The sequence below is a fragment of the Hyperolius riggenbachi genome, chromosome 3 (genome assembly GCF_040937935.1).
Source record: "Hyperolius riggenbachi isolate aHypRig1 chromosome 3, aHypRig1.pri, whole genome shotgun sequence".
NCBI lineage: Eukaryota > Metazoa > Chordata > Amphibia > Anura > Hyperoliidae > Hyperolius > Hyperolius riggenbachi.
Window position 1 is genome coordinate 351,475,520 of NC_090648.1, and position 22,146 is coordinate 351,497,665.

General features: G+C 43.6%; 1 protein-coding gene across 1 annotated transcript in view; it reads right to left on the reverse strand.

The window, feature by feature from the left end:
* LOC137562334 (neuromedin-U receptor 2-like) overlaps positions 1–21,828 on the reverse strand; it is a 131,032-nt gene extending 109,204 nt beyond the window's left edge. The window contains exon 1 of the mRNA XM_068273669.1: positions 21,103–21,828. Within this exon, the coding sequence (XP_068129770.1) occupies positions 21,103–21,828 (726 nt within the window). The remainder of the gene's footprint in view (positions 1–21,102) is intronic.
* Positions 21,829–22,146: the final 318 nt, after the last annotated feature.

Sequence of the window (22,146 nt, forward strand, 5' to 3'; positions counted from 1 at the left end):
ATCTGGGGCTTCCTACAATTACTCAGACAGTATTAAGTGGTCCAATTTTAACCAGGTAGAGCATTGTGATAGGACCATTTTTGGGGGGAAATTGAGCCCTAGACAAAATGAACGCGGGGACACCCTACAGTTTGGTACTATGCTGACCACAAAGGTGCTTGGGCTTTCACATTCCCTGATTTGGGAAGCTTGATACCCTGGTCAGTTGCACCCCTACTGTATGTAAACACTGGCACTCCTGATATAAGCTTGCACGTGCTGCACAACTGAAGCCTTCAGTATCATTTCACCATAGCAAATCTTCGATTTACGAAGAACATCACTCTAGGAAGCATTTCTGGCTACAGACATGCATGTATATTTCCTCGCCAATGTTAATAGAATGGATTCGCTCTGACTGATGGGCTACTGCTCCAGCTTACAAATGTATATTTACCTGACCTCCAGCCTTGGGGAGGATTTGGGCACCAGAGCAAGGAGGTGTTTAAAGAGCAACTGTAGTGAAAATAACATCATGATGAATAAAATAACTTTTTTTTTTTTTCTACAATATTCACTTAATTCACTTTCACTTATTTATTATTTTCACTTATTCACTTTCCTCTCCCTAATTTACATTATGAAATTTATCATTGGTGGTGACATCTTTAGTTCTGCCAGGTGATGTGTGCGGAATGTTCACTTACTGAGAGTTCTATGCACAGAGGCAGATACGGCTTGTTTGGCAGTTGGAAACAGCTATTATTTCCCACAATGCAATGAATTTCACAGACAGCAAACTGTCAGGACCATGGTCATGACATCACACTGTGGGAGGGGTTTCACACAATATCAGCCACACAGACCTCCCTGATGATCTATTCGAGAACATGTAAAGATTTCTCATGGGAAAGGGGGTATTGGCTACTGATTGGAATGAAGTTCAATCTTTGGTTAAAGTTCCTCTTTGAGGGCCCATTCACACTTGAGCGTTTTGCCGGCGACTTCGGCTCAAAGCAGCAGGGTAATAAAAGTCTATGGGCCTGTTCTCAGTTGGGCGATTTGCGCTAATCGACGCAAATCTCCCCAAAAACGCTAAACGCGAAAGTGTAGCCTGCATCATTTTCAGGTAATTTCCCGGTGATTACGTTTTAGTGCTATAGAAGTGCAAAACACGATCGCTAAAAAATCGGCAGGTGTGAATGGTGATTTTTTTCGCGCCAAAAAATGCCAGAGCAAAGCGCTAGCAAAATCGCTAGCGTTTTGTGATCAGCAAGTGTGAATGGGCCCTAAGTAACCACCCAAAAGAACAGGCCAAGATCATAGCCTGCCTGGTATCAGTCACAAGGGTCTGTCACCCCAGCACAGGGACTTCTGTGAAAAGTCTATTCCTGAAAGAACAGTGTAGGATCTGTGCATGTTACCTACAGCAATAAGTGAAATGAAAGCATTTCCAACAAAAGCCTGCTGATGCTGCAAATGCCCTTGTAGGTGTTAAGCTAAGTGTATGTTAATTATAATTGGTGATTTTATTGATCCAGCCTCAGTAGTATAATACCAGACTGGTTGCGATGTGCTCTTACACTTTCCATCATTGCTCACAGGTTCCCGAGGGATGGACGTTTGTGAAGCACAGCATGGCATGGAGCACACAGCAGCACCGATGTTAAGAGGCTGTTCACATACAGCAATGTTCTGTGGGGCTCCTCGGTGACATTGATCTCAACCTTTTTCAGCCTCCTCAGCAATTTTAAAGTAGAGTCTGGAAGGTTTCTCTTATTAAAGTAAACACTGCTGCAGGGAGGTGACATTTTGAAGTAATTTATCATATTGACTTTATATTGGCAAACAGTCTCTCTATTCTCCGTAGCCATGTAAATACCAAGTGTTGAATGTTTTAGTGTTTGTTGCAATGAATATATAATTTCTGCACACAAGTGAAGGTTTGTTTTTCAGTATTGATCGGCTTTTACAGCATTTCTGATTCTGGAGACTTTTGTGAGGTGCTGCAGCTTCTGGAACCTTTACGTGCACCTGTGCCGAAAACTTCAGCAAACGTTAAGATACTTAACTCAGTAGAGGAAAGCTTCTCCATAGTCCTGAGGCTTCTCCCATCTTTCTCCACTTCACCGTTCCAGTGCTGGGACCCTCTGAACATATTCAACAAGCCTTGTTGAAGAAGTTCTCATGGCCACCTGCACAGCAGCATGGAGCCACTCATGCACGACTTTTTCCTGCATGCACTAGTGGCGTTGTATTACTGCGCAGGCTTAAGGCGTACTTGGTTACCTTCACTATGAAGCCATGCGCCTACACTGACAGGGGCGTGGCCGTGAAGGAGACAAGGGATCCAGTAAGCAGCGGTGGGGTAGATGAGTATCAAAGAAGACTCTGGATCATCCACAGGGTTCCCTCTACTGAGGTAAGTATCTAACCTTTCTTCTTTTTTTCATCATAGGTTTACTTTGAAGATGCACATTGACTTCTCTCAGCAACTAGATGATATCAATCTTTTTCACAGACCAAGGATATTTTTTAGCAAAACAATTGCTACCATGGACAATAAATGATTGTTGTCTGGAACTGAAAGAGCTGGAGTATCACTTTAACATCATTCTTATGTCTACTGTATAGGAAAAACAGACTGACTAGACACTTTAGGCAATGGTTCACTGGACAGTAGTCTGTGATGTTAGCTGAAGCATTTGCTGAATAAAAGCTTGGGTGCATGAACTGTATGGGCAGATGGATGTATTGCTTGTGTGACTAACTTACGTCAACCTTTATTTTTCAAGCACAGCAGTGAGATGATATCAACAAGCATAGAGAGAGATGGTGTCATGGTGATACGGTGCTGTCACTAACATAGTTTTGAAGGTACATAAATCACGGGACAAGAATGCACACAGCAAACAATGCATTCTGCCACTGCCATCACTGTCGCATGATGATGTGGCAGAACACCTGTGCACACACTTTTCGCGCCCAAGGAATCCTCACAGTGCTGCCTTCCCTGACTTTAGTATAGAGTCTGTACATAGCTTAAACAACCACTATCGCGAAATTTCTGAAAAATATAACTAAAAAAGATTTATTCTGGAAAGAATGCTAGTAGAAGGGATAGAGAAGTGTTAAGAATTAGTTAAAAAAAACACCCTGCTGATTACACATTCAGGCGGGGGCAGCTCCTATCTGCATGGCTAAGATCAGGAGGAGGCAGTTTTACTGTTTGAAAAGCCGTTAGCAGCCCGCAGTACAGTCTAATAATCTTAGCCAAGCAGATAGGAGCTGTCCCTCGGAAGAGCTCTCACATTCACGCTGCCCTGAATGTGTAAACAGCAGGGTGATTTATATTTTTTTAACTAATTATTAACCCTTCACTATCCCTTCTACTAGTATTCTTTCCAGAATAAATGTTTTTTAGCTTTATTTTTTTAGAAATTTCACAATAGTGGTCCTTTAACCACTTGCCGACCGCGCACTCATACTGCACATCGGCAAAGTGGCAGCTGCAGGACCAGCGACTGCAAGCTAATTAATCAGGAAACAGCCGCTCGCACGAGCGGCTGCTTCCTGTCAATTCACGGCGGGGGGCTCCGTGAATAGCCTGCGGGCCGACGATCGCGGCTCGCAGGCTAAATGTAAACACAAGCGGACTAGCAGCGTTGTACTAGATCAGCGATCCCCGGCCAATCAGCGGCCGGGGATCGCTGTCACATGACAGGCAGGAGCCTGTTAGAGGCTGCACAGGACAGATCCGTTCCTGTGCAGCCTCCTATCTCCGGGGAAGGGAGGGAGGAGAGGGGGACTCCTGCGGTGGAAGGGGCTTTGAGGTGCCCCCCCCCCGCCAGCCACACGCAGGCAGGAGCGATCTGACCCCCCCAGCACATCATCCCCCTTGTGGGGAAAAAGGGGGGGCGATCTGGTCGCTCTGCCTGGTGTTTGATCTGTGCTGGGGGCTGTAGAGCCCACCCAGCACAGATCAGCGAAATCAGCGCTGGTCCTTAAGGGGGGGTAAAGGCTGGGTCATCAAGTGGTTAAATAACAGCTGGTGTGACACACTGAATTAGGTCAGTTTGGAATAAGATAATTGCAGTGTTGAACAAGGCAGACTGAATCATAGCAACTACCCAACTGATAGGCAGAACTGGTGTAGGGATCAACATCGCAGCCGTATTGTCCATAGCAAAATGGGTCCCGGCGATTTTTTTTTTTTTAAATCTTATTTATTTACTTTTTTTTTTAAGCAACTGCACCCTCCCTTCACTTCCCCCCTCTCCTGGGCCCCAACCACACTCTGTGTCCTGGTGCCATGTTGCAGGCAAATGACAAGGTACTATATTCCACCTGCCCGACATCAATACCTCCCACCAAGATCTGACAGTTAAACTTTAGTTCCTGTCGTGGAGGGGGAGGAGCTGCTGCATACATGCAAAATGGACACTGCAGAAAATTGGGCACTAGAAATATTTGCTAGTAAAATTACCGATTTTCTACTATTGGTCAGTGGTATATCCGATAGTAAAATATTGTTAAATTTAACCTTATTCTCACATGAGCACTCCCCAATACCCAAGCCTAATAGACCTGCCCACAATGCCTAACCCTAGCCTACCCTCCCACTGATGCCTTACCCTCTAATGCTCCCCCACTCCCTGCAAACCCACTGATAACTGCACTGCTTTCACTATTGTACATGAAAAATACCAGGTGCTATTTTATCAAGCACCGTGGGTGCCTAAATTTCTCTTAGTTGCCTATGGTAACATGGATGTCTCCGGGTTACTCAAAGTTCCCATCAATGGAGTGACCCGTTGGATGTAGTTGGATGTGATACACTGCCATGTCCAACTCAGCTTACTCCTCCCTGGAACTAAAGATTAAATGTCAGGCTGGGGAGGGAAGTAAAATGTGCAGGGGCAGCAAGCAGGTGGATAAACAGTCCCTTCTGAAGGGAAAAACATTTTCTCCTGCCTGCTGTCGCTATGCATAGCTACCTCCCTGGACCAACAATTAGTCTTTAGTTATGGCCGAAGAGGACAAGCTTCCTTGCCTGCGAGAACCTGGACACGGAAGCAGTAGTACTCGACCAATAGACCAAGACCATCAGAAGCATTCTTTGGCTTGCCTGGTAAGCAGCATGCAAGAGAGGCTCCACTAGACCAACAGGGATGTAAATCTATATGGAAAGGAAGGAAGGAGCTTGACTGCTAGACTACCAAGGAAATCTATATGGGGGGCCCAAGAGACCTAGACCAGCAGAAGCATTCCTTAGCTTGCCTGATAAGCATACAAGATAAGCTCCACTAGACCAACAGGGAGGGAAGTCTATATAGGGAGGATGACCGCTAGACTACCAAGAAAATCTATATGGGGGGAATCATAAGACTATCAGGAACAATGGAGACGATGAAACAGCTTGGCACTACTGACAATGATTTATTGCTTCATTCACTGGAAGTTACAAGTAACATACAAAAATGTTCATCCTTTGGAACTCTCTCCCTCAGCCGGTTCGTCATGCCCTGAGCCTGGAAACCTTCAAACATACTCTGAAAAAACACCTGTTCAGACAATCCTATAATTTGCTATAGGGAGCACTAAAGGTTCACTGCCTCACTCATTGACTCCTGTGTTTCCTTCCCTATTGTTTCCTCCCTACTACCCTCGAGATTGTAAGCTTGCAATGGCAGGGACCTCCTCCTAGTGTTTCTCATACTGCTGTAATTTAACATATGCACATGTACCAACTTCAGAGATATCTCAAACTACATATTAACTATGTTTGTATTTGTATTTCTACTACCGAATGTCATGACTGCACAGTGTCTTGAATTTCTTATGTATATATGTTCCCCATTGTTTGTTTTGTACTACAGGTAGTCCCCGACTTACAAACGCCCGACTTACAAACAACCCGCTGATAGGAACGGCATGGATGCTGTGTTTCCATGGAAACAAATAAAAAAAAAATTCAAATTGGACTTGTAGTTTTTGAGAAAATTGATTTTAAAAAATTCAAAGAAAAAATGGCTTTTAAACTTGTATAAGCAGGTACAGAGGGCACAGGTGACACAGAGGGGGACACTGGAGACACAGAAGAGGTACAGGGGACAGAGATGGCACAGTGTTTTCCGACTTAAGAACAGATTCAGGTTAAGAACGAACCTACAGTCCTTACCTCCTTTGTTAACCGGGGACTACCTGTATGTACAGCGCTATGGAAGATGTTGGCGATATATAAATAAAAATAATAATAATAATCCTGTGCATTGCATAAAATGTAAAGGTAATACTTATCTTGTGCAGCATGAAGGGGGTGTGGGAGTGGCGGTGGATGCCGCTGGGTGCACATGTAAGCCACGGAAGAAGCTGATAAAGTGAAACCCAGCTGCACCCATTGTCACTCCCACACCCCCTTCATGCTGCACAGGATAAGTATTACCTTTACATCTTATGCAATGCACAGGATGAAACTTTTTGCATGCTACTCGTGAATTCCAGTGAATGAAGCAATAAATCATTGTCAGTAGTGCCAAGCTGTTTCATCGTCTCCATTGTTGCTGCATTAAACTGCTTTGGCTTTAAGCGCATCGACAAGCTGCACGTTGCAGCTCATGTCACCCTCTCCACATCTTTTACCTCTGAGTGCCAATTCACCGCTTCTTTGTTGTTAGACTATCAGCAAAATGTATATGGGGGGGGGGGGGATTAAGGGGTAGAAGGCCACTAGACCACCGGAGAAAGGTATATAAGGGGGAGACCAATACACTACAAGGGGAATTATTAGAGGGGGGGGGGGGGGGACACTAGACCATCAGAATCCAGGGAATATAAAAAGTGTGAGGGGACCCATTAGTCCACCAAGGAAAGCTATATGTAGGAGAACCAATCGACTACCAGGGAATTTGATGGAGGGGGGGGGGGGGGGGTAGGGGGGCACTTGGAATATAATAAGGGGGAGAGAGATCTTCACAGCACCAGGGTCCTGGAAATATAATAAGAGAGTGGCAGACCCCTATACCACCAAGAAGAGCTATACAGTATGAGGGGACCACTCCAAAACCAGAGAAATCTATATGGGGGCTAGAGTTAGACCCCAACCAATATTGTGCTATGAGGTTGAGTCATTTTGAGGGATCGATAAGGGAAGGGTGAGGTCAGGTACAAGGCTTAGATTAGTGGTAGAGGCAGGTTAATATTAGGCAGCATGGGGGAAGGAGGAAGGTTAGTATTGGGCATAGCAGATGGAATTAGGTTAGTGTAATTCAGCTGATATACCATGGTAGAATTTAAACTGAATGATGGTGTAATATGAAATGCAGCTGCACAGAGAATTAGAATCACAGTATTTTTTTATTGGACAAGTAATTTTACATTTATGAGGACCATGACTTAACAATTGCTCAACAAAACAGGCAACAACAATAACAATAACACAGTATAACAATGGTAAACAGCATGTAAGCATTCTTTATATATAGCTGTATTTTGTACAGGTGTGTATTCTAGCCGTTGCAGTATTACTGTTAGTGCTAGATAGATTTGCACACAACATTATTAAACAGGGCTATCTTTGTGGCTACGAGCTTTCCTTTTGACAGCTCTGTGAACTCAACCATAATGAAAGTGTTGAAAAATGGAGCCAGCAGGATGAGAGAAATGAGTGCCAATCTGGTTGGCTTTCCTTTTGAACCTACTTTTGTAAAGATCCTGTTAGGTTGCGGCCCATGTTTATCTCTACCGATCAGATGATACACTGCAGAGGTTGATGCATTGCAGAGCAGTAATGAGAAAACATAATTTGCAGGTGAATGCACAGAGCGCTGATTATGTGCAGATCATGAAATAATTATTCCCAACTGAATGGTTTGAATTTAGGCACTTTGCACAATCATTTGCTTTGATAACCACATTATTTTGACCTTTGTTGTATTTAAGCTTTGACTGACCACTTCTTTTGGTACGGAGAATCTCACTAGAAGACTCCAATTATAATCTGGGATTTGTAACTCCACCGCTTCAACAGAGTCATTCATTCATTTCTTTCTCTGCTTTATATACAAACTAAAACAAAAAGTGACTGAAATATCCCTGAAATTGGCAACCTTTCAGGACCCCGTAGAGTGTTAAAAGCAATACGTGATGTACCCCCATGCTAATGCATATGACATCCATTTTTGCTTCATTTGTTTGCTTTGAACAACAACACACTGGGGAATAAGTAATACTGCCTGATTCAGCAGAAAGTTTGACATTTCCATGAACAGAAAGCTTCTAGAGATAGCCCTTACGACATTTCTTAAAGCGGTATTGTCACCATAAACATCAAATTTCAACAGCAACTGGTCTAAGTGTATTAAAGCAAAGGTTCAGGCAGCATTTGAAAAAATTAAAAATCCAAATCCACTTACCTGGGGCTTCCTCCAGCAAGTGGCAGCCAGGATGTGCCCTCTGCGCCGCTCCGCAGGCTCCCGGTGGTCTCCGGTGGCGAGCCCGACCTGGCCAGGCTGGCTGCCAGGCCGGCATCTTCTGCGCTCCAAAGTGCGTGTCACTCGTGCGCACTGACGCCATCGGACGTCCTCCGGGCTGTACTGCGCAGGCGCAGTAGTTCTGCGCCTGCGCAGTATAGCCCGGAGGACATCTGATGACGTCAGCGCGCACGAGTGACACGCACTTTGGAGCGCAGAAGAAGCCCGACCTGGCAGCCGGCCTGGCCATGTCGGGCTCGCCACCGGAGACCACCAGGAGCCTGCGGAGCGGCACCGAGGGCACATCCTGGCTGCCACGAGGCTGGAGGAAGCCCCAGGTAAGTGGATTTGGATTTTTAATTTTTTCAAATGCTGCCTGAACCTCCCCTTTAAGTGATAAAGATCCTGCATTCAAAACTTTTTCTGCTGTTATGGTTTGGAGTTATCACATACTTTAGGAGCACTGGCCCTAGTGCCAAACAGTGCCAAAAAGTTTAATGCTGGGAGTTCTTTTGAATGCTGGGAGTTCTTTTTATCTATAATATATTCCTCCTCTTCCATTTATTTCCCTGCCTAGCTGATCACTTGTGTTTACAAGCAAGGCTGAGGTGACTCAGTGATTGGATGTGTAAATAAAAAAAAGACTCTGGGAGGAGGGCAGCGAATGAATACACAATGAGCAAGAGAAAGGAGGGAGGAAAAAAAGAGTCAGGGAGGATATGATGTCAGCATTAGCTTGGCAAGATGGACTGACTAGAATAGGATTTTCTGTTTTTACTATGTAAAATTCACAGGAATCATTACATGGATAGCACAATACATCTGTTATGTAAGTATAACTAGTATTTATCTACTTATATATATGTGTTTTTTACTTCTAGGTTAGCATGGGTGTCGCTTGTTCTTTAAGCTGTCTGCAGACCTCAACAAATCAGTCAGCTGTGCATTCATGACCTGACTACTGAACGACGTGGTCTACATAAGATCTTCACCAGAACATGCAGTTTTATATTGACTGAGGTTGGTGGAGTAGCAGGCAGGAGCAGGAGCTCTGTCTGCTGCAGAATAACAGAAGGACTTCATCCTTGCTGCAGGTTGTGACCAAACTGCCACTGGACCAATATCCTCTCTCTGGCAAACTCCAATGTGTTCTGTTCCCCCTTCCTCTGGTGATGAATATAGATATCGGAAATGGATGGGATAACCTCATGCACATGGAATAGATGAATGTATGCATGCGCAATTACTATAGACAGCCTAGTCTGACAAGGTAGTCCAAACTTGATGGAACACCAACTCTTGTGTATGTGTGGAATTGTGTGTTCATTTTACTGTTTCAATTATTGCTGCTGTACCAAAAACAACACCATCTCCTAATAACTTATCACCCTTTCTTACATACCTAAACCTTGGCTCTTTCTGCCATCTTTTAGCCTAACTGACAGCAAACTGACAGCATTACCCTAACCACTCCACTTACTAAAGCCTTACTTTTAACCTTCCCAGTAATGCAATCTTCTAAAAGGATGCACAGTGGCATAGTAGATAGTTCGAATCCCAGCCAGGGCACTATCTGCATACAGTTTGTATATTTTCCCTGTGTCTGTGTGGGTTTCCACTGGGCACTTTGGTTCCCTCCCACATCCCAAAAACTTTCAGATAAGTTAATTGGTTTCCCCTTAAATTGGCCCTAGAATACAATGGACACATGACTTTGGTTAGGATTAGATTGAGCTCATCTGAGCTCCTCTCTCTTTTCCCACATTATGTTATGTTACAGCCTTATTCCAAAATTGATTACATTCATTTTTTTCCTGAGAATTCTACACACTGCACCCCATTATGGCAACATGAAAATGTGTACTTGAGGTTTTGGCAAATGTATTCAAAATAAAATAATACAATTAATAATAATTATTTAATAATAAAATAATACTCACCTGATACCTTCCCCTACTTAACACTAGCTCTTAGAATGGTACTTACCTAAAACAGTTAACCGAATTAGCTGACACTAGACTCTTCCTCCTCTCTCCAACCCTAACAATGCTAAAGCCTTGTATATATGAGGCATGTTGCCAAGCAGAGATCAGGACATGGTTCTTCTAGCGATATTGCAAGGCTGAGGCTGGACAAAGGGAGGGGAGGAGAGCTAATGGAACATCGTGCGAGGTACATCCCCCCGTGGGCAGGGTGAGTGAGAAGAAAAATGCTCTCAGCCAGCGCTTGACCAATTCAGTCTCAGTGGCGCACGGAAGGGGGTGTTCCGGGTGTCTGGAACACCCCCCAGCACCGAGACCGGAAGTGGGGCTGCCACATGGCCCGACCGGCTGGGGAGAGAAGAGAGAAAAAAATGATGGCGGCGCCAATAAGGGATGCGGGAGCCGGCTTTATTCCTCGCTCCCTCCCTCCCTCTGAATTCCCCTCACCTGCGGTGAATGTGTGCCCGGCTCCCCCATGAGTGTGTGCGCAGCGGAGCGGTAGGTCCTCTTACCACAGATCAGGCGCACCAGCAACTAGTCTCTATGCTTCCTGTGACGTCATGGTGAACAGGAAGCAGGAGACTCCAGTTGCCGATCAGGGCACACATTCACCGCAGGTGAGGGGAATTCAGAGGGAGGGAGGGAGCGAGGAATAAAGCCGGCTCCCGCATCCCTTATTGGCGCGGCTGGCGCCTCCATCATTTTTTTCTCTCTTCTCTCCCCAGGGCAATCTTCTCCCCACACAGGGGCACCTTCCTCCACCTATCTAATCTATACTGGGGGACATTTACCTATCTAACTTATACTGGGGGGCATATACCTATCTAATCTATACTGGGGGGCATATACCTATCTAACCTATACTGGGGGGCATATACCTATCTAATCTATACTGGGGGGGCATATACCTATCTAACCTATACTGGGGGGCATATACCTATCTAATCTATACTGGGGGCATATACCTATCTAACCTATACTGGGGGGCATATACCTATCTAATCTATACCGGGGGCATATACCTATCTAATCTATACTGAGGGGCATATACCTATCTAATCTATACTGGGGCATATACCTATCTAATCTATACTGGGGGCATATACCTATCTAATCTATACTGGGGGCATATACCTATTTAATCTATACTGGGGGGCATATACCTATCTAACCTATACTGGGGGGCATATACCTATCTAATCTATACTGGGGGGCATATACCTATCTAACCTATACTGGGGGGCAAATACCTATCTAATCTATATTGGGGGGCATATACCTATCTAATCTATACTGGGGGGCATATACCTATCTAACCTATACTGGGGGGCATATACCTATCTAACCTATACTGGGAGGCATATACCTATCTAACCTATACTGGGGGGCATATACCTATCTAATTTATACTGGGCATATACCTATCTAATCTATACTGGGGCATATACCTATCTAATCTATACTGGGGGCATATACCTATCTAATCTATACTGGGGGCATATACCTATTTAATCTATACTGGGGGGCATATACCTATCTAACCTATACTGGGGGGCATATACCTATCTAATCTATACTGGGGGGCATATACCTATCTAACCTATACTGGGGGGCAAATACCTATCTAATCTATATTGGGGGGCATATACCTATCTAATCTATACTGGGGGGCATATACCTATCTAACCTATACTGGGGGGCATATACCTATCTAACCTATACTGGGAGGCATATACCTATCTAACCTATACTGGGGGGCATATACCTATCTAATTTATACTGGGCATATACCTTTCTAATCTATACTGGGGGGCATATACCCAGGGCCGGGCCGAGGCATAGGCTGGAGAGGCTCCAGCCTCAGGGCGCAGTGTAGGAGGGGGCGCAGAATTCATTCAGCTGTCATTCCTAATTGTGTATGAAGCAGAAATAAATAATAAAAGGGGATACATGGCAGTGACTGCAAGCCATATAACTAGATATTAAGTTGTTGGGGAGGTTGTGGGCCCTGTGGCGCCTCTTAGTTTAATAGCAATCAGTGTGTAACGGCTGGGGTGGCAGGGATGGAGGGGCGCACTGTGCTGTCTCAGCCTTGGGTGCTGGAGGACCTTGTCCCGGCTCTGCATATACCTATCTAATCTATACTGGGGGGCATATACCTGTCTAATCTATACTGGGGGGCATATACCTATCTAACCTATACTGGGGGGCATATACCTATCTAACCTATACTGGGGGGCATATACCTATCTAATCTATATTGGGGGGCATATACCTATCTAATCTATACTGGGGGGCATATACCTATCTAACCTATACTGGGGGGCATATACCTATCTAACCTATACTGGGGGGCATATACCTATCTAACCTATACTGGGGGGCATATACCTATCTAATTTATACTGGGCATATACCTATCTAATCTATACTGGGGGGCATACACCTATCTAATCTATACTGGGGGGCATATACCTGTCTAATCTATACTGGGGGGCATATACCTATCTAACCTATACTGGGGGGCATATACCTATCTAACCTATACTGGGGGGCATATACCTATCTAATTTATACTGGGCATATACCTATCTAATCTATATTGGGCATATAACCATCTAATCTATACTGGGGGGCATATACCTATCTAATCTATACTGGGGGGCATATACCTATCTAATCTATACTGGGCATCTACTTATCTAATCTATACTGGGGGCATATACCTATCTAACCTATACTGGGGGTAACTATATGGGCCACCTATACTGGGGGGGGACCTATAGCTGGCTACCTATACTGCGGGCACCTATACCTGTCTAAATGTTGGGGGCGCATTTTACGCCCTCACCCTAGGTGCAATTTAGCCTAGAAACTGCTAGTATTTGGCTCCACCCACACCATGTTTTGGCCACACCCACACACCGCTTTCAGGAATCCCCTCCTTGGAAATCCTGGATTTGCCCCTGAGTCTGACATGCTGATCGCTAGCTGAGGCAATGGGAGGTATCAGGGGCCACCGTACTCATGCTAGTTCTCAGCAGAGGCAATAGGCCGAGTCTAATCTAATTCATGTACACAGTTTAAAGCTATAAGGTTGGAGAAACCGAGAGCCCAATATAGTGTAGTATGTTCAGCATAAAATTAGTAAAGATAATTAGTGAGAAGAGTATACTCACAAATGTGGGTTACCACAAAGGCAACCACTGTATAAGCAGGTGAGGAGATTAGACCTGTCCTCACTCAGGATTAAGAAGTTGCTCTCTGTAGATTAGAAAAGGGGTAGATCACCCCTCCACCAGGGGGGGACACGGTACAGCAAACGGGGAACAGAGGCGCCAGCAGGGTAAAAGTGGATAAAACCTTTAAAATTTGCTTGGAGGAAGCGGTGGACTTACCTCCATAAAGCAGACACGAAAGACTGTCTGTATAATAGTAATCACATTTATTATATAGTACCCCAAAAGTGCAACGCCTTTCACAGGCCACGCCCACATTATCAGGCAATAAACGTGGGGACAAACAGAATTTCAGCAGTAGCAGGAGTAGCGCCTCAGTGAGACTGTTTTAAAGGTTTTATCCATTTTTACCCTGCTGGTGCCTCTTTTCCCCGTTTACAGTTTAAAGCTTCAGGTCCACTTCCTTCCAATATTTACTTATTGGAGTCTTATCTTCGGCCCTGACATATTATCTTCAGCCCTGACACTCAATCCACTGCCTCTGCGCCTATAAAAAGTTGGTACAAAGGCTGGTGGCCCAACAACTCATTACTGTACAGCCAAGTAGTGATTCCAGTACCATCTGTTTCACTGGCTCTTATCTTGGGGAAAAAAGGTAATAAAAGTTCCAGTAGCATCCAACCTTATAAACATTTTTACTTTGATAAATGACATGGTGGCCATAAAGACATTGCACAATTAACTTTTAAAGGGAGTCTGAAGTCATTTAAAAACAAACAAACAGATACTTACCTAAGGAAAGGGAAGGCTCTGGGTCTTAATGAGCTTTCCTGTTCCTCCTCTCATGGTCCCCGCATTCCAGTGCTGGATCCCTCATTAACAGTCTATGACAGATGGATCGGAGACTGCTCTCTGCTGCTGCCCGATGCTTCGGAAGTCTTCAGGAGCCCGAGTGCTCCCGAAGACGGGTTGCTCCATACTGCACATGTGCAAGAACGCTGTCCCGAAGAATTCTGAAGCCTCCTGCAGCGGGAGATTTGAACCAGGGTGCCAGTGCTGGAATGCAGGGACCGTGAGAGGAATGGAAAGGCTCATTAGGACCCAGACCCTTCCCTTTCCTTATGTAAGTGTCTGGGGTTTTTTTCTTAAAAAAAAAAATAAAAGTGAGACTTGACTCACTTTAATGCTATTATAAATAATAGGATGAGGGCACAATTATCTAATGTTTATATGTAGTTTTATGGGGCATACAGAGTAATGGATTCAGAGAAACAGCAGTCTCAGCATATTTTTGCACTGTACTCTAGTGTATCTAGTGATAATGGGCAGATTCGACGAAGAGACAAATCTCTCTCTGATCAAATCTGATTAGAGAGAGATCTGTCAACTGCCCATACACAGCAGGCCAATTTCTGATTGATTTCAGAAATCTCTCAGGAATTGGCCTTGTGACGCCGCATCAGCCACCTTGCCGCCCCCTGGTGCAGTATACTATGGAGCTTGGAGCCAGCGACGGACACGGACAGGTAAAGTATACTGCACAGGAACGAGGGGCTCATTTTACATTAGGGGGACAGTGCTGTTGGTTTTGTCACATTTGTTGCTCATCCCGATATTGCTCGCCATTACCACCGCGCACCTGATCTACCATGATGGGCCCAACATCTTGCCGTTGCAGCATGTCCGATCAATACATATAACCAATTTCGACCTGAAATTGGTGGCATCATTGAGCAGGCATGCTCCTGGCGGCACCGATTTTCATCTGATTCGATAATAATTAGCAAATCGGATGGTCAATCGACTGCCAAGTCGATAGATGTATGGCCACCTTAAACACCTGTACCCATGAGGCTGGAGAAATTAGGTGGAACCAGCTCAACCTGTAAAGCAAGGTCAGTGCAGGAGCCAGCTTACTCAGAGCCAGAGACAGCAGCAATAAAGGAAGATGGGCTCCGCACGATGGCCTTTATTAATTCAGGTAAAAGCCAGTACACCAAGTTGCCGACATGTTTCAGACGCACAATGGTTCTTAATCACAGCGTGAGTTCACAGTGAAGGAGGTGACAAATATAACATGAAAACAAGACCCCACCTCCAGTGAGCTCAAAGACACTCCCCAAGAGGAGGTCTAAATTAAAAGGGGGGGAGGGGGGATAACCCACTAAAGTAATAAAAAGGATAAAATCATGATATTGCTTAGCATATGAAAACACATGAGGGGCGACATTGCAGTGCCAAGACTGTGCAGATGCATCGCTCGCTTGTTTTCTGTTTTATGCAGGAGGTCGGAGCAGTGCGGAAGTGACATCGTGTGGTGGGTGGGGTAAGTGTGTAGAATAATGCTATTGGCCGTCGCTTGGGTGAAATGATCTGCCAGGAAAGATTGATAGCCAAAGGGTTGGGGGCTGCCATCAGAACAGGATCATCCACCAGGCAACCTAGGCAGGTGCTTGGGGCCTAGGGGTTTTAAGGGTCCCACCTGCCACTTCCTTTGACCTCTCTTCACTTCAGCTTATCAAAAGGACTACAAGAAGGCCCCAAATCTATTACCTTGCCTACAACCCCATTACATCTTAATCCATCACTGGCTGCCGTACACATGCTGGATTCTCGCCAGAGGCGGTCGTTAGCAACCACCTTGGCAGAGTTTCATCTGCCGTGTGTATGGGAGTAAACGCTTGCCTCCAACAGCAACACCTTGCCAGCCCTCAGACTCCAAATGCATATCTACATAACACCACTCATAATGTGCTTGTTCGGTGATATACTGCAGAGGGCTGGAATTAGTAGCAGGTCATTTTAGTGCAATCCGACCGACCAGTGAAAGTGAATAATGACAGATGTAAATGATTAAAGCTTACCATTGTTCCTTGCATTGTACCCTGCATGTCACTAAATAAGGGTCATACTCCTAGCACCAAAATGGTTCAGTAGCGTCATAAACCTTGTAATTGCAGCTGTAAACCCTCAAATGATCTTCACATAAAAACAAAAACCAATGTATATATAATTGATTAGAATGATTTCTTTATTTGCACCATCATGTAGCAATATTATATTAATTGCATGTACCTATTTTTAGTGAAAGGGAAACTGAAGTCTTTGATGGTTGGGAAGATAGTTTGTTTGCTCTGCTTTGAACGCAGGCATCTGCAAGCTAACGCGATTTGTGTTATCTTGTTATCATTAATGGCTGAGCTGAAAGCAACAGCTAAATCCTATTACATCACATTTGTTCTTCTATCAAGCTGAGTTTCATGCTATTCCTTGTTAAAGCCTCAAGCACAATGTTTTATGTAATGTTCTGAGGTTTCAGTTCTGGACACACCTGGAGGTTATGCTAACGGTAATCTCCTATGGCCCCGATTCAATAAACTTTTCTACTGAGTTTTCTCGCAGGAGGTGGTTTCACATTTCATCAATAAAATACCCTTTCCAGCCTGCAGCTAACAAAAACACTCAAAGTAAGTTGTCCCAAATTGACTTATGATTGATATGAGTTTTCTAACTTCCTTTTAAAGCAATAAAGCGAAATATAAACTTATGAGATAATGAATTGCATGTGTAGTACAACTAAGAAACAGAACATTGGTAGCAAAGAAAAGAGTCTCCTATTGTTTTCCAGCACAGGAAGAGTTCAAAAAACTTCGGTTGTTATCTATGCCAAAGACCTTCTCTGAGCTATTCGACCCACTGAATCAAATACAGCCCTGTTTTCTGAAGCACTTAAACAGTTTTACTGCAGGAAAGTTCAAAGGATCATCAGCACTCTTCTGTTCAACAGCTTGAAATACAGAGTGTGGTTTTAAAACGGCAACTGTGACAGTATGATGGAATGTTATAGAAGAAAAAACACTATACAACTGAAAATAAATATATGAGACTCTTTTCTTTGTGACTAATGTTCCATTCATTATCGATACTACACATACAATTCATTATATCATAAGGTTTTTTTTTCGCTTCAGGATTGCTAGGATGCTAACAGATGAAGTAAGAAAACAGCACTTAAATGAAAAGTTTATTGAATCAAGATATCTTGTATAAATGTTACTCCTCTGTTGGTAGGATGTTACTGATGATTCAGAGGTCCTCTTACCATTTGAAATGGAAACTTCTGGTTCTTATCCAAAAGTTTGCATCATTTGTGATGTCATTAAGGGTTGTTCCATGGTCAATAAAGGACTGGTTTTGTTGTTCTCATGTCTGTCTCGGGGCTGACTTGTTTATTTGGGAGGTCGCAGATAACTCAATCATCCATATTTTCCAAGTAGACCAACAAGGTGAATGTTTTCATCACACTAACTGTTTGAATGCTGGAATGACTAATTGAACTATTCCATTAGACTAATGGAATTTACTATGGCTATTTGCTGAAAGTTATGCTAATCCTCCGTTATTACACTTTTTCAACAACTAGCCTATAATAAGTATCAGATGTAGTGATCTGTCTTGCATGCGGGTGTGTGACTAAGCAAGTGCTGAAGCCAAACGATCAGCATGGCAGGCAGGCAACTGGCAGTTGAGTTGACAGCTTGTAAAGGAGATAGCAATTTGTTAGCTTCCACATTCCTCCATTCCCCTGTAGTCTGTGGGCTCCATCGGTGTCTGTCCAGTCCCTGGACACGCCTCCTTGGTCATGCTCCCGAGACCAGTAGCTGTAATGATCTGGAGGCGATTTCCACAGTCAGCGCACACCAAGTGCGCTGAAGCAGATGGAAATCCCCACGATCACAGAAACAGAGTACCCAGTATATATTTGTAGAGGAGAATTCCAACCAGCAGGTGGAGCTGTGGAGTACAGAGGAACAAGTCCTCTGTACATCCACAGATGCCAGATTTAAATTGCACGATAGAACAACACTGGGAAATAGACAAAGTAGCAACCCAATAGAGAATAAGAACAGAGACAGACTGTATGAATGTCCACCAATCTAGTCGCCACCTGAATCACAACTGAACAGACCAGAGTAAGAAAGCCAATCGCAAGAGAGGCGATTGCTGTCAGAAACATAAGACTGAGCAAAGACAAAGCATAAATGAGTAATGAAAGACACAGCAAACAACCACAATCCGAATTCCAAGGAAAATAACAAATGAACTAACTAAACGCGGTCACCGCACGTTATGCGCAACAGTGACAAGCGCGCTAATATCACGGTCACCGCACGTTAAGCGTAACAGTGACAAAACGTACCAACCCTAACTAACATATGAACACGGAAAACAAAGATAAACAGATAGCGAGAACGCTTGCTAATCGGTTGCCTAACACCAGACAACAGCAAGCGTTTACTCTAGACAAAACAAACTAAACGATTCACTATCAGCCACCACTGAGACAGTGTAATCGCAAGTATAGGACAAGACAAAACTAGACAGTACAAATAATAAACAAATCTGACAGCACTAGTAGGAGTGCAAAATGCACTCCCAAATAATTAACTACACCAGAATATTCAGCAATAAGATACAAAGAGGCTGAAGCTCTAAAGTCAGTCTTCACCAAACAAAACCTATGACGAGCAAGGAATTTTGGGAGGAAGTGACATTTATACTGAAAACCTTCCAAGGAAGTAGACAAGCAGATTGCCAGGTAAGTGGATGCAAATTAGTCACTACAGCAGCAAGCCTCCCGAATCTTGCAAACTGACAAAAAGGCCTCTTTTCTCTGGACTGAACTATGCAACCTGCATAGGAAACCACACTGTCCAAGGAATCAAGGCCAGCAGAGTGGATTCTGACAGTAGCATTCTGCACCTGCGTAGTTACAAGCCTTCACTAACAGCACAGGTGCAGAACACTTCAGGCCACAGGAGCGCAACCAAGGAGTTGCAAGGTAATCCCTGACTACTGTAGCTGACAATAGGAGAATGGAGGGGAGCAGATGGAGACCAAGCGAACCCATGGACTACAGGGGACTGAAGGAAGCCCCAGGTAAGTGTAAAACCTTGTGACGCATTGGTCTGAGGTTTACCTTAAAGGAATACTATCGATTCACATATTTTTTTCAATTGACACAGGAATTGTTTGGGAAGTGCTGCTAAGTACTTGTGTATACATTTTAGTAGCAACTTCTTTGTTTACTGTTATCAATGTACATTCAAACTTTACTGACGCCAAAACTGACGGCTGACTGAGCCATGAGGAGAGGGGGAATTCCCCTCACATTTGATCAGTTAACTCTATGTGTAGCTCGGTGTGTGGCAGAGAGAAAGCTCCCAACAGCTGCAGTTTCTGTGTCCTGTGTTTCTGACTGACCTGTCTGAAGAGAGCAGATGAAATGTAACTAATTCTCACAGCTTTTTCATACTGTTTTTGCTTTCAGAGTTTGATATGTTTGATATTTGCTTTCTGTAGTCTGATCTCTGGCTGTGCATTGAAGCAGACACCCCTTCTGCAATTGATTTGTCCCAATATAGCTACATCCTACCCTCAATAAATTACAGTTTTTGCCTCTGATATTTAACATGAAAAGTGGGAAAATGTTTACACAGCTACTTAGACATTATTTGCACATTGTCATTTTAGAACACTTGGGTATCGATAGTATTCCTTTAAGCAGCCGACAGTCATACTTTTGAACCTGTTTTTGTTTTTTTAATTCCCCTGCACAGGCCTGGATGTTTGAACTGGACATTAATTTACTTTAGTAAAGTTAATTTCCATTCACCATCCACGAATCATACTCCTAAAATGATTCTTCCACAAAAAGGAACTTATAGGAAACCTGAATCCTCACCTGACACTTATCAGAGGTGCCCCTCAGTTAAACATGAACAGCCTCCATAACTACAGGCTTTGTTCAGTGAACTTAGGCAGTTCAACAAAGAGCCATATTAGGAGCATTCTAATTTACCAGAATCAGAACGCTGGGAAAATAATACTAACTGGTTGCACAAAAAATATAGTAACTCTATATTAGATGAATTCAAAAGTGGAGCCCTATATTTTTATAGTCCTAACACATTTTCAGAAATACTTTATAGAGAGAAGTTCACATTCCCAGCTGTCAAATCAGTGAGGCTTTCAGTCTAATGAGCATATCCATTTCTATGTCAGTCAATTAATTCAATCAATTGTCAAATGTGATCAAAAGTGGCTGGCAGCAAAGTGTCTAACTGGTGGAGAAATGCACAATAAAGAGCATAACAGCAGTATAGATAAGAATGAAAACAATCAACTTTTTGCTAGAAATCTGACGGGAATCTTAAACTGCAGAGTTTCCCTTTGATTGTTATTGTTAATGGAAATGTATCAGTAGTGAGCTATGTTGTTCAAAATCATCTGTGTGGCATATTTTACTATAGTAGACAGATTAGATGGAAGAAGCATGGAGTCATTTTCACACACTGGCATTTAGCATTAATGTGGACACACAGAAGTGAGCAATAGTATGAAGCCACACTCAGCTATTTAAGATGAATGAACATTAAACATGAACATTATTTCAGCTATGGAAGTGGTTGGATGTGGCATCTAACTTACTTTTATCCCCATCAGGCAGTAGAGGACACTGATGACTCCCATTGGCAGGATGTAGAAAAGAAATGATGTCACCTGGATGATACAGTTATAAATCCACAGGGGCTGGACGACTGTGCAAGTAGCAGAGTCTGGAACGAGGCTTCCATTGGGAAAAAAGAGCAGTCTGATGCCATGAGTGCTAGTGTTGGGAATGGAAAAAAGAATGGAGAAGATCCAAAGGGTGATCAGGATTCTAAGGGCCCTTCTACGGGTGCTCTTGAGCTTAGCTTGGAAGGGATGGATGATGGCCACGTACCTTTCCACGCTAACTGTGGTCACGCTAAGAATGGAGGCAAAACACACAGTCTCAAAGAGCACTGTCTTGAAGTAACAACCCCATACACCAAATAGGAAAGGATAGTTACTCCACATTTCATACACTTCAAGAGGCATACCGAGGAGCAAGACAAGGAGGTCGGATACTGCCAGGCTGAAAAGGTAATAGTTGGTTGGAGTTCTCATGTTGTGGTGTTTCAAGATCACCAAACACACCAACATGTTCCCACTAACACCCACCAAGAAAATGGCTGCGTAGACAAGCGTCATAGGAAGTGACAAACGACTACGCTTTGGACCCCAGAAGTATTCCAAGTATTTTTCCGTGCTGTTTAGATATCTCAAAAAACTGTGATCAGAAGCAAGTAGCTGACCTGGCCATGTGGAGTTGATGCTCTCTTGGTCATCCATCACCCCAATGACAAAACCACCAGGACACAGATAACTTGTAGAGTGGTATAGAATGAAAACAAGATGTTTAACTGCTCATGAATCAAAACAAAATTAAAATAAAATTCACAGATCCAATTTATAACAATCTAATTCCCCTGTTAAGGAGATACTGAAATCAGAAATTGTTTAACTAATTCAGATGCAAGTCATGGAAAAATGATAAATCAACCAAAAATGTCAGTAAGTAAATATGTGATAAAGGTAAAAGAAAAAAAGAAAAAAACACAATAAATAATATAACTTAGACAGACAAGCCCTCAGCAAGGCGTCAAGAAA